We start from the raw sequence: 12,629 nt of genomic DNA on the forward strand, positions 1-12,629 counted from the left end.
AAGTCTAAAATATACAAGAAAAGAAAGGGTCCTCGAAATCATAGAATGTATGAAAGGTCCTGCACGCAACTGAGGAAGGGGAGATAAAGGGGGGCCGGATGAGAATCACTCCAGTCCATTTCTGGGACCATTACAGCAGGGAATGGCTCCCATTTGTCCCACCTTGACATTTGAGAGGATGTCTGATTACACAGGAGAGAGGGGCAAGCAGAGGTGAGCAGAGAGAGCGTCCTCCACAGGGGTCTGTGGCAAGGGCTCGGATGATACACCGGCGCACCGAAAAATGAGAAGTCAAGGGTAAAAATAACAGGGCGCTGGGAGTAAGGGTCGATGTGGCACAGCAGGCCCGCCGCTTGTACGCTCTGTTTTAAACACCCTGTCACCGCCCTGCTTACTGAACACTCAAACACCTAGAATAAGCTCATATTGATTAGATATGTCTATGTATTAGAATATGTCAAATAGGGGTCCATAAGCTTGCTAGAAACATCGGGAAACATCATTCAAGAGACTGACTCGTTCAGTGTTTGGGAACCAATGAAATATAGTTCAATCTGCACAATTTACAGGCGACCATTTGAAAACCAAAATCAAAAGATTGTGAATAAAACGTTCTTCTGTTAACTTAGACTAATTAAGACTTCTCAATCGTAAGACTCCAAATCATTAAGGACCATACTCCATTCAGAAGGTTCATGACGACACAGTTCAGGATATGCACTCGACCGCCCTGGCATGCTTGAACCACGTGACGAGATACTGACCCTCCTGAACTTAACAATGAACTGATTGTAGCAGAGCGAACAGTACTTGACTTCACATTTTATGGGTTGATGAGAGAAGGACAAAACAGAAACAATATGCTCTCCCCAAAAATGGAACGCTGCATGAAAAGGCAATCATCTCTCGGTTCCTGACGATGTGAGAAGCCAGCGGTGCTCCCCGCTGGATAACAAGCTGTGTGCACGAGCAGCACGCCTCGTTCAAAGGAAGCAATAGGAGCCAAGGAGGAGAGGGAAAGGAGGAGGGGAATTGAAACAGGGGTCAACTAGAGGTAAAGCCTTTCTTTGGGTGCTGTTCAAAACTCTCTTGCCTCTCCACAATGGGCAGGAAGGGAGAAAGAGTGGGGTGGTGAGGGTGGAATGGCGTCAGTGTTGAGAAAAAAGCAGTGCAAATAGCTGATAGAGGTGGCTGGCAAACAGGTGCCAACACGAATCCCAGAAAGGGTTCAGAGGTGTGAAGCACGCTCAGCAACAGCTACGGATGCTTGAGGGCAATGGTGATAATAACTGCACTGGGAATTATTCAATTAAACGCGCCACCCCCCCATCCGTCCCCTATAGCGTTCTCCCTGCAATTTTCTATTCCTTTGTCCTCCCTGCAGTCTGCGGAGGCGGCTGGGGAATGAGGGGGTCAGAGAGTCTGGACCGGGTGCTCTGTGACCCGGTGATGTGGCTGGAGGCAGAGCAACTTGGCTGGGAGCGGCGGGGAGACTGTGCCGGGATTGTCTGCTTATATGTAAACAAACAGCCGTCTGACCTTCAAGCATACAATAACTTTGAGACCAAACAAGTCATTTGCAGTTCGTAACAGGAAGAGGAAAAAGGATGGTGGCAAAGGATGGAGGTTTGTTTATTTTCTACATTTGTGGCCAGATTCAGGAGGTTTGATTTGAATACATCAGCCTCTGGACAAAGTATTTACCGTTTACAACCACATCCTTCATTTCCTTCTGACGTGCAAAGATCTCACATTTTCCAGGAATGCAGCACTTTAAAAGACAGATAAGCTGCGATGGGAGGGCCCTGTGCCAAGCGACGTATCTCTTTCATGGAGCCGGGCAAAGAAGGTCGCCGTTACAGGGCAAGTATTGATGGGCAGTCATCCGTTGCCAGCATTTGTATGGCAAGGCCTATACATATGTATATATATATATAACTTTCCTTCTAACTTGGAGGCAGTTGGGTAGTATAATTTCCCTCTGCTTTCTGCTGAAATCCACAGGGAGATCATGTAAGTGCATCGAAGAGGGACTTCTGGTCGCTTATCCCTGCGTAGGCAGGGGTCATCCTGGAACAGCTTGGGGGTACAGGCTTCTAATAACTCTTTCCACCCTACTGTGATATTACCATAGAGGGCAGCTGTAAGGCTACATTTACAGCCTTCTTTCTTTTACAATTACTGCCATCAACAAAAGAAATGAAGCCGTGAGAAAAAGAGAAAGAAGAAAAAGAATCAAAGTGGTGGCTGCTATGAAAAAGAAAGACAACAGCTAATGTTGCCAATTTTCGAGAGGAGAGATCAAGAAAGGAGCAAACAATGAGAGCGCTTGTGAGTGGCTCTAACTCAATCAGAGAGCGGCGAGGTACCACCCCATCAATCACTGTCTGCTTGCCGCCCTGGCCAAATCACGCCCAGCTGAGTGGTGGAGAAACACAAGCGCGAAGACGGCGACCGAAAACGACTCAGGGCCAAGACCAAGGGACCATTGGCTTTTCTTTCTACCTACCGTCTTACTCACTGCAAACAAACTCCTCTTCACCGTGAGCCCCTCTGGGGGCGAGCTTGATTGAACAAAAAGCAGTGTGGTCTCTTTGACCCCCCCCTCCTAAAGCCTGTCACCCCTTGTGGATCTGTAAGCACTGTGACGTTGAGGCAACAAACGTAAAACCATGGCCACATCAATCAAACTCATAAGCCTCAAGATTCAAGGTTAGACCACTCAACGCAACATGTCTGACAAGCCCGGACACACCGCGTGTCCCCCCTCCTCTAATCAGCTGGATAGACACCCCTCTTTCTGGCACAGTTGGGTCAGTAAACACATTGGGAACTTTTCTAAGACACCCCCCCAACCCCCGCTCCCCTTCTCACCCGGCTACTGCTCTGCTACTCATGATCTAAATGATTTCTCATTAATTCGCCCCCTCCCCTTGTTGTTTTACCACACGGCCTCATGGACTGGAAAATCAGCATTTAATGGAATGAAAAGAAGAAGCAAGATGAAACCTGTTGCTAATAATATCATATGAGGCAGGGAGAGTTGGAGACTGGAGAGGCGCTTATTGCCAACTGTCCTTTGGAAACAGAAACGCATAATTGAATCATAGCCTCTGTGTTTAATGCCCTTTCATCGTCGGTGGAGGGAAAAATTTGTATGAATAGATGTGTGTCCAGATTGGGAGGTGGAATTAAAAAATGGTGTCTTCTAATCATGAGACTCTCCATACGCCCCCCTTTATAGCAATCTGTTTTGATTTGAAATAAAAAGTAAAAGAGCATACGACTGACATCTCGAAGCTGTTGTGGGCCGCGGCTCCATTCCACAAGAAACTTCCATATAGGGAAGCCTGTGTCTGTTCGGGGCTGGAAAGACTAAGATGAGGAAAAAAATAAGTGTTCACCAGCCGTGTGCCAGAAACAGCTTAGGGACACTCAATCTCTGGCAAACACGAGCCGCTAACTCCCACATCGAGATGAAAAACAAAACAGGCGGAAACGTGAGAGCGTATGATGCTTTGGGCCGCGGTGGATATATGCGAGCCAGGCTTGAAATCCAGCGTGTTATTTATGAGCACTGGCCTTGTAACGTTTCTCTCTCTCTCTCACACTCCTTTGCCCTCCCTTGTTCCTGCGTTTCTTACTCCTTGGCTGAGAATTGCAGCTCCCCTCCCGCTGCGAGGTAGAGTGGCTCGCCTCCCGGTTCTGGTCAGGTTGTGCATGAATCAAAGTGGTGACAAAGCAGCGGGTAGGACGGCAGATGCCACAGACAGAAAGCTTTTCAATCAGGCTGCCCTTCGAAGCCGCGGCCAAGGTGAAACACTTCACCGGCAAATGAAAAAAAATACCATCAACCCAACGGTCACACACACAAATTGTGGGCCTGTGCACAGACCTACTTATATCCTGCTCATTAGCCGGGGACTAACCCTTTATGTTTAAAGGAGATGGAGATGAGGAAAGAGGGTAATGATGGTGAAGGTCAACGGCTCTCCGGTGCACCGTCTCCGTCTGCCGTCCTGTCCCTCCTGCCCACTGGTTACCCAGTTAAAATTCGTCTGCAGCCCCCATTTGTTGTTTTGTAGGTCTCAAATGTCAGTGAGTTGCTGTAAACAGTGAAGTTGCAGCACTCTCTGGAAGTTGCAGCATGCTGACAAAATGAGGGCCAGGTGTAATTGCTGTACAAACGTGACATATTCAAAGTGGAATGCTCTTTGATGTGCTGCTGTTCAAAGTCATTTGAGGCGCAATTTGTTTTCCATTGTTAGGAACCCCGGCAGTATATTGCTGTGGAAAATACAAGGTGCATAATTTCAGCTGCTTTTGTCAGACCCGATAGTTAAAGGAAGCGCCTGTGCCTCGGCATTATTTCGCCCTGCCGCTTTGAATTCTTGGTTTCTTCCCCAGCATGCGCTACAAAACAACGCACACATTGACAACAGAAATACAGGCCATGAATGTCTCCAACAATCCGTCCCGTTTTTCAAAAAGACACGGCTTCTGTTGCGTTTCTGCCTTATTTATTTTACTTCCATGACTACAGCTGAAAAACGGTCAGACAGACCACTTTTCCTTATTTTTTTGTGGTTGCCTTGTAGAGGTGTGGGGGGGGGGTGGTAAGGTAGGGGGGTGGGAGCTGTTTTCCAATCCTCTCCCCACAGCTGTGAAGCTCCATCGCTCTATGTTCCTGTAGCTGCTATTCAGGTGGCAGGGGCAACAGGGAAATTATGGAAAGTGGCAGTAGTAGATTTTTTCTCTTAAGCCCCTTCTGTCCTCCACTCTCACTTCCTAGAAACAGGTGGTACTCTTTGTGGGGCACCGCAGCCATGTTAGTGGAGTTTAGTGGGATCCCAAAAGACAAAGACAGAGCCATCTATAGATCCAGGGGAAGGGTAACGCCCCCCCCCCCCCCCTCCCGCCCCTTCCCGAGCTCCCGTTAGTCACCTCCAAGGCCTGGGCCTGGTCAGGAATGCCAGGAGGGGCAGGATGTCTATTGTAGAGGGTACAACACAGAGAATGTTTGCCTTCCCAGCAGGCCTAGCAGCTCCACAGGAGCAGCTCAACAGGACATCGCAGCGCTAAGGGGCAGTGGGACGCAGAAAAAGAGCGGACTAAAATGATAAAGAAGAGGAAGAGAGTGCTATCCCAAGCTTTGAGTTACAGGCACCTGAAGGCAGGGGGCTTTAACAGGCTTTTGAAGCATGGAGAGGTGGGAGGCTGACGTTCCTCCTCCTTCTCCCCCCCACAAAAGGGCTGCCGCTTGAGGAGGCATTTCTCAAATATCTCCGCCACTTAGTACCACCCTTCGACACATCTTATCCGAACCCTCCCCTCTCCATCAACTACCAAAGAGACAGAATTTTTTTGCAAGAAAAACATCAACCAGACAGAGAGAAAAGAAGCAAGGGAGCGCTGAGAGAGGAGATAGTGTCTCTGTTTTTTAACCCCTTGTTGTCTGCCCCTCAAAATGAACAGAGCAGCATAGACTGACTGATTGGCAAGGGGATGAAGTCAGCAAATCACATGCTATTAATGATGTATAATGTTTTCAAGGGTGCATCAGCTCAAAACAAGCCTGCAGCTAAAGATTGGAGATTCAGTGAGTTCAAACCTGGAAACTTATTCAAATTCAAAAAAGGAAAAATACATTCTGACAGTAAGAACCCTTCACTTTGCTTATATGTAGCATGTCTGTCATTTTGCCTCGATTGAAATCCCCTTAAAACCTGTCTTTCCGCCTCAGATGGCAGAGCCGCTACAGTTAGATGAGCCCAACGGCTCTTATCAGATCTCAGAGAAAGGAGAGAGTGCTCAGGTAGCGCGGTGCCAAGGTGTATCTATTTACCAACTTCAGCTTAACTCTCATTCAAACCATTTATTAGGACAAATTTGACTTCCAATATTTGCCTGGATGCGGGCGGCGCCTTTGCCTCAAAGTTCATTAGCCAAGAGAGCGGAGGGAGCGAAGTTCACTCCACACGAAGCGTGAAAGGTAAACACGTTCTGCATTCAGAAACGCAAGGCTCACTCAAGTCTCCTTATCTCGGTGATGAAGTGCTTTCCTCCCCCGGCTCTCAGGATACAGGCCTCTGCACTTCCCCAAACAAACCTGTCGGGTGGAGCACACACGTGCAACAACAGCCCCCCAACCCGGACAGACCACTCAGTAAAAAGGCTGTTTTTCCCTTTTACGAGCACCACTTTGAGTGCTTCTTGTTTGGTTTGCAGATAACAGCCATGTTGGGGAACATGTGGAGCATGTGTGTTCCATTTGCCCACTAATTAGATTGCAACGCAGTTCACTGAAGCATGCATTGTGGCCCCCGCCGCGTCCACCCACTCTGCCAGTCGATCAGATAAGGAAGCCATTCTCATCAGTTTCCATTTATGTAAGGGCTGATTTGGTGAGTGGAGCTGATGGGTCCAACACACCCAACTACTGTCTACGGACACATGAGTAACTATTACCCCATTCCATAATCCAGTTACCTTTGACGTGCCTTGTCAGCGATTAGCTCAGCAATCCACTCTCATGTTACATTGTTCCATAATTTCAAATAGTGGAGATAAAAATGAAAATGGCTATAATGTCACAGCCTGCTGTTGCTGGCTAAAGCCAAAGGAAAGTGGCACACTGCAGAATACATTGTGAAGTGGGACTAAAGTACAATGAAAACCGCTGCATTGGAAATACAAAAAATGAAACAGCACGCCGAGGTAAAAATGGGCAGAAGCCGCAGGTTAGGTCGAGCCAGCTTCCTGGCGGAGGCTGCGCAGGCCCACATGAATCGGAGACTTAAGTTTCACAGCCGTCTGCCGGGGTCATTTGTGCTTGTTTCCTCCTTCTAACAGGCTTATTATCCCCTGACCACACTTTGGGGATTACATGGCAGACAGCTACAGGGAGACGCTCACAAACAAATTCCCAATGCAAACTTCAGCCGCCACAACGTGATAACTGGCAATTCGCCGACTGAGTGACTCCAAAAAGAGAAGCGCCGGGCAAATTTGTAACTGATAGAAGGATGGATCCTTTTAACGTTGCAAAAAAGGCGCTTTTGTTTAGCCTGAGGAGGCCAAATTCTTTTATTCTGCTTGTGTTTAGAAACAGGAAATTCATTTCTGACTAATTTGATTAGTGCCAGCATTGTTTCTGCTAAACCCCCACTCCTCCTGTGTACCCGCATCCACACCACCCTCTTTCTCTCGCATTCTAACTTGAGGATGTTTTTGGATGAGAGTTTAATACTCCCTCTGGTGCTGTACTGAACTGAACTGTATTCAGCTTTTAAAAAGACGGCCGGGTTTGGCCTGCCATGAATCTCCGACAGCAGTAAAAAAATGTTAAAATGGAATTGAGATCCCGGGATTCAAAAAAATATTGAAATCGGCACACCCTGAAGACGTATACGGCTTGGGTGTGGGGTAGGCTGGGTGGCTGCCCTGTTGGAGCACAAAAGAAGCGATAGGTCCAGGTTTTTTTGCTGGAGCACTGATATAGTAACAGGATCCAGCAAAGCCCTGTACCCTCCCGAACCCCCCCAGCATAAACAAACAGCTGAGACAGAGCAGGGCACACGCACTAAGGCCTTACACACACACACGCACTAACACACAAAGACAGGCACATCAGAGGGAGGTGGTCTGCCCAGGCAAGGCTCACCTCAGGGCATCCACACTTAAACAGGCTCATCACATAACTGTGTGTCTCCCGTTTCATCGGCCTATCTGAAAACAGATTAGCCGCTTAGCTCGCTACAGCTTGCGGTTTGCAAGTCAAAAAAGTGTCGGTGACTAACTGTCAATGAGGGATTTGATTTTTTTTAAGGGGTCATTTCACATTGTTAAGAGGGAAAGAAAACAGATGAATAACATTTATTAAAGGTTTCCAGCTCCGATATTAGACTGACTAATTAAAATAGCCTGAGGTTCTTTTTTCATAGAACCCCGCTCTTGGAAGTCCCCACTTGATATGGGGCAGTAATGAGATTTTACAAGCCAATATGAAAGTAAATGGCTCATTAATATGCTCATTTCTCCTTCTTCCGCAGTTTATAAAGTAACCATGGTCAATGGGCTCCAGTGAACCTAAAAGCCTTTTGTAAAAGTAGAGTAATTCAAATCAATATCACAGCCGATGACTTCAATCCATGCAATGCACGGGAGGCGAGGCCAAAACCAAATGGCAGCGCAGCGACATTCCTGCTGCCCTGTGTAGTGGCAAAGCAGGATGCATTGGCCCGGATGCAGTGAGCCTGCCGACACTAGATGGCGCAGTTTCATGTGCAATATGCATGAGGGGAAGGGGGAAACTGAGGGTCCTTCTGTTTCTCTCTCTCACACACACACACACACACATATGAAAGGAAAATATGTAAACATGCTATGAGACATATTTGTTTATATAAACAGCTTCTACTCAATCTCTCAGGGTAAAGCGGCTCCCAAAGTGAGCTTCCCAGACAGATTAATTTCACTAAGAATGATATTTCATTCACCCATTTTGGCAAAAGAAACAAAAAGAACACAACATTTTTTCAGAGCTTTCACTCTATTGTCATTTTTCCAGACCAGCTTTTAGTCAGATTGTGGCCCCCGGTGTGAACAAAATACATACATTTTAAACATATCCTTTTTCCATAGAAAATATTGTTGTTTACATACTTGCACTCCCGGTCCTCCAGATCGAAATGCGGATTGAAGTTGATGAGGATCCGCTGGTGAGGACCAGGCGCGGATATCACCCACACGCATCTCTGGGACGGGGTATAGGACTGCGGGTACCCGGGTGAGGTGAGGTAGTTGGCGGTTGAGATTCTGATGTTGCCTCCACATTTATCTGCCGAGGAGAGAAAAAAAGGTCTTTAAGGGAATTCAAGGCATATTTCACTATATTATTACTATACTTTGATGCCCTTAATACAATAGCTACATTTTAGCGGTCGATATCATGATATCATGCAAGTGAAAACATGTGAGACCTTAGGAAAGTGTCCGAGAAACTTTTCGAGTTTAAAGCGCATCCACAATGTATCTCTCCATATATCTTTCACAGAGTTGAATTGGTCAAGACAAGCAAAGGGTCTGCACCGACTTTAACTGACACAAATCGCACATGCTGGTATTGAGTATTAATATGAATCATTATTGTTTATGGTTTAGTTATTATGGAGCAGCCTTGCAGTGGCACACTGAGATGAACGTAACATTAAGATAAAGGAACAGTCGCACATATTAAAATAAGATGAGGAGCAGCTTTGGGTATCGTGGGAATGCTCTTAAAAAGTGTAACTGGCGAGCTGTTCCTCTGAGAAGTTTCACCTTAAAGGGGAATTATGCTTTGCTTTTCAGAGGCCATAAGCCGTATCCATCATTTATTCGGGCACGTTTTCACCCATTAAAAATTAAAGCTGCTACCGTGTGTTTCTCTAATACGCGCACACGCACGCACATTCAATTAAATCGAAAGAAAATGAGCAAGGAACGAAAGCGCCAGATAGAAACGAAACGGGAGCTCTAAGAAAAGAACAAGGGGAAGTTGTGTAAACCGGGGATTTGGGCTGACTTTTTGAACTTCACTAAAACACCCTGCTTGTTAACCGATAGCTGACCACCGCCCCCAGAAAACGGGATACAATGTACTTCTCTTAAAGGACGTTTAGTATCACGAGGGACTGTTAGTGGCATAAATACAAATCATTAATTTGTTTTGAGGGGTAATGGTATGGGAGTGATATCATTAATACAATGTATACACTAAACTCTAGTCACCATTAAGCAATAATATACAAGTCTCCGCTGAAAAATGATAAGAGGAATTCCCCGAGGTGTTGGCGGAATGGGCAGGTGAGCGCTGTGCGACTTTGTCAAAAGATCAGCATTGATCCAAGCAGAATAATCTTTAAAAAAAATATGGGGATTAGAAGCTTTGCAGAGAACACATTAGCTTTATTTATATAGGTATCAGATATCACACTTACCGTTTTTGAAAGCCTTTACCACCAGAAGGATTCCCATGAACAGGATCAAGACTAATCCACAATGCATCCTCGTTTCCTCGCCCCAAAAATTAAATTACACATACAAAAAAAGATAGAAACTCCGTAACGAAACTCTTCCGACGGGTTCTTCCAGCGGCGACTCTTCTTCTTATTCGGACCAAAATAAAGCGGTAGCGTCTCTTAAAAAAACGAAGTTAGAAGTGTAGGGGCTCAGGTCGCTGGCATCCTGTCATTCAGCTCCTGTTTCCTCTCGCCTGTGCCGGCTGCGCTTCTCTCTCCAGCGCGCACCATGCCATATCCCTCTCGAAGCTGCCGAAGATGTGGAAGATGAAATGTCACCACTCTCCGTTGATGTTGTTGCGTTGTTACTCCGTCACACGGTGCCCGAGCAGGAGCTAATCCTTGGCTGTGAGAGGCAAAAGAGATTGCGGAGGTGTGAGTGGGTTTTGAGAGGAATGCGCGCTTGCATGCGGCCGCCGCCGTGCGCTCTGGACGTTCCCCGGGTTTGTCTTTGCGCTCTGATACCAACACGCTTTAAAGAAAGGCACGGATACAACCTCCCATATCACACACAAGTGTGAGGACTTTTGCTCCCTCGGACTCGGAGTGCGGGACTCTGAGGGTATGATGATGGGCTTGGTGACAAATAGTCGACCTATGAGGGTAAAGCCTCGTGTCTTTATGTGTAAGCCGAGCCACAGACTGAGTCACAGAGTACCAGCAGTCTGTTAAGTGACATGACTCTCTCTCTCTCTCTCTCTCTCTCTCTCTCTCTCTCTCTCTCTCTCTGTCGCTCCCTCCTTCTCTCTCCGTCATTCTCTTTCTTTCTTTATCTATACCCCCTCCCTTCCTTTCCCCTGTCTTCTTTTACAAAAATAAGCTATCGGAATATGGAGAAACAGAACATGACTCATATTAAAAAACATTATTTGGGATAACCCCGTGTATCACATATGATAGTTATAGGAAATATACAACTAAACCTAATATCGCGAATCACGGAGTAAACAACTCTAAATGCAGATTTCAATGGACGGGAGTCTTTGTTTTAGGTGTGCTCCGCTGCTTTTATGTGATCCTGATAATTGTGACACACTGAATAGCCTAAAGTTCTTTTTTTGCGTCTCCTGGGCCATCTTTCTCTTTAAACACTGATCCCCCAGCCGCTCTGAATGAATCAAATCGGCAGTTCTCACTATAGGCCCAGTTTCTTGTGTGTTTTGCAACGGAACAAAATAACAGTAAGAGTCGTCCCTCTTGACCTTTAAAGTTTATTTTATGCACCGGCAGCTATTCAGATGCGCAGATTGCCTGCCCAACAACAGTGACAATAAACCGGCACTCTGATATTTAGGGGGAATCAATTAAAGCGTAAATTTATGTAGCCTTGAGTCATTTACTCAATGCTGCCCTTACTGGGTCACTCTGCACACACACAACACGCACACACAAAGGAACAGAGCAGCAAAAACTCAAATTGTTATGTCCCCCATAAAACACCATTATGAAGAAGAGTAATCGAAGAAAAAGTTTAAAATCGAAGATTTAATTTGATTATTATTAAACTAAAATAAATTAGATTATATATTTAATAATCTAAGAGTTATTTCTTTAAATAAAAACAGCTGTATTCACCTGCGTCTTGAGGACTCGCAAAGCCGCAGGCATCCAGCCCTCCTCTCTCTCTACCTCCGATGTGGAGGTGCAGAGTGCTGCTACGATCCGACAGGCTTCCACCTCGGATTCTGGTCAAATTACACTAGATCTTCTCCGGAGACTCACAAAAGCAAGTTGCCCCTCTCCCCTACGTCCTCTCCCTACGCCAAGGAAGAACCACAGCGCCGTCCAGTTTGGTCCTCGGTCGGAAGCGCGCAAAGACGCACAGCCGATAGCCGGCCACTCGCTCTCTTCTCCGCGTACAGACTAGTCTCCTCCCCGGCGCTGATCTCTCCAGGACTCTCTCCTTGTTTCGCCCCCTTTCAATCGGCACTGTGTCAAGATAAATCCGGCCAGTGTAATGGTAAATGTAAGCAGTTCCTAAAATACCAGAGGGACCGAAAAAAATGGATAAACGGAAAAGTCCTGGTTGATGTGCCGCAAGTTGTTTCTTCCACTTCGCCCGTCTCTCCGCGCAGCACCGCTCTCGGCTCCTGCGCTGATGCAAATGCAGAAGGTTTGAGTCCCCGGCAGCGCCACACGCCCCTTTACGAGGGATGAGTGCGCGCGCGTTGTTGTTTACGGGCGTGCGCACGCTTGCGCCTGTGTGTGGATGGGGTGTCTCCGGCATCGTGCTGCAGATTTCCCCCAGCTGCATCTCTTTATTCTGTAAGCCTTCAGCTTTTTTGGACATATCAGAAAGTCACGTTTTCATACATGTTAGTAATTGATTATCGAATTGGAACGTTTTTAAAGCCGGTGTACAATTTTAAGCCCACTTTACCCCTTGACTCTTGCAATCATAACGCTGATGACCAATCACTAATCCCCTGCACCTCCATATATCTTCAGTTGACTGGGCCAATCCGTGGCGAGGAAGAACTACCCTCCTACATGAGAATATTTCAAAGAGGTCTATAGCCGAGGGCTTGCACCTTAGTGCCATGCTGACCTCATTCACTTAAACTTTGG

General features: G+C 46.6%; 1 protein-coding gene across 2 annotated transcripts in view; it reads right to left on the minus strand.

Moving 5' to 3' along the window:
* The window catches only part of nrp1a (neuropilin 1a), a 55,047-nt gene extending 42,861 nt beyond the window's left edge, over positions 1–12,186 (minus strand). For both annotated transcript variants that reach the window (XM_037455593.2, XM_037455592.2), the window contains exons 1-3: positions 11,637–12,186; positions 9,981–10,407; positions 8,665–8,839 (exon numbers count right to left, since the gene is read on the minus strand). In XM_037455593.2, coding sequence (XP_037311490.1) covers positions 8,665–8,839; positions 9,981–10,047 — 242 coding nt within the window. In that variant the 5' untranslated portion in view covers positions 10,048–10,407; positions 11,637–12,186. The remainder of the gene's footprint in view (positions 1–8,664; positions 8,840–9,980; positions 10,408–11,636) is intronic.
* Between the last annotated feature and the right edge of the window lie 443 nt (positions 12,187–12,629).

This window comes from Pungitius pungitius, chromosome 19 (assembly GCF_949316345.1).
Source record: "Pungitius pungitius chromosome 19, fPunPun2.1, whole genome shotgun sequence".
NCBI lineage: Eukaryota > Metazoa > Chordata > Actinopteri > Perciformes > Gasterosteidae > Pungitius > Pungitius pungitius.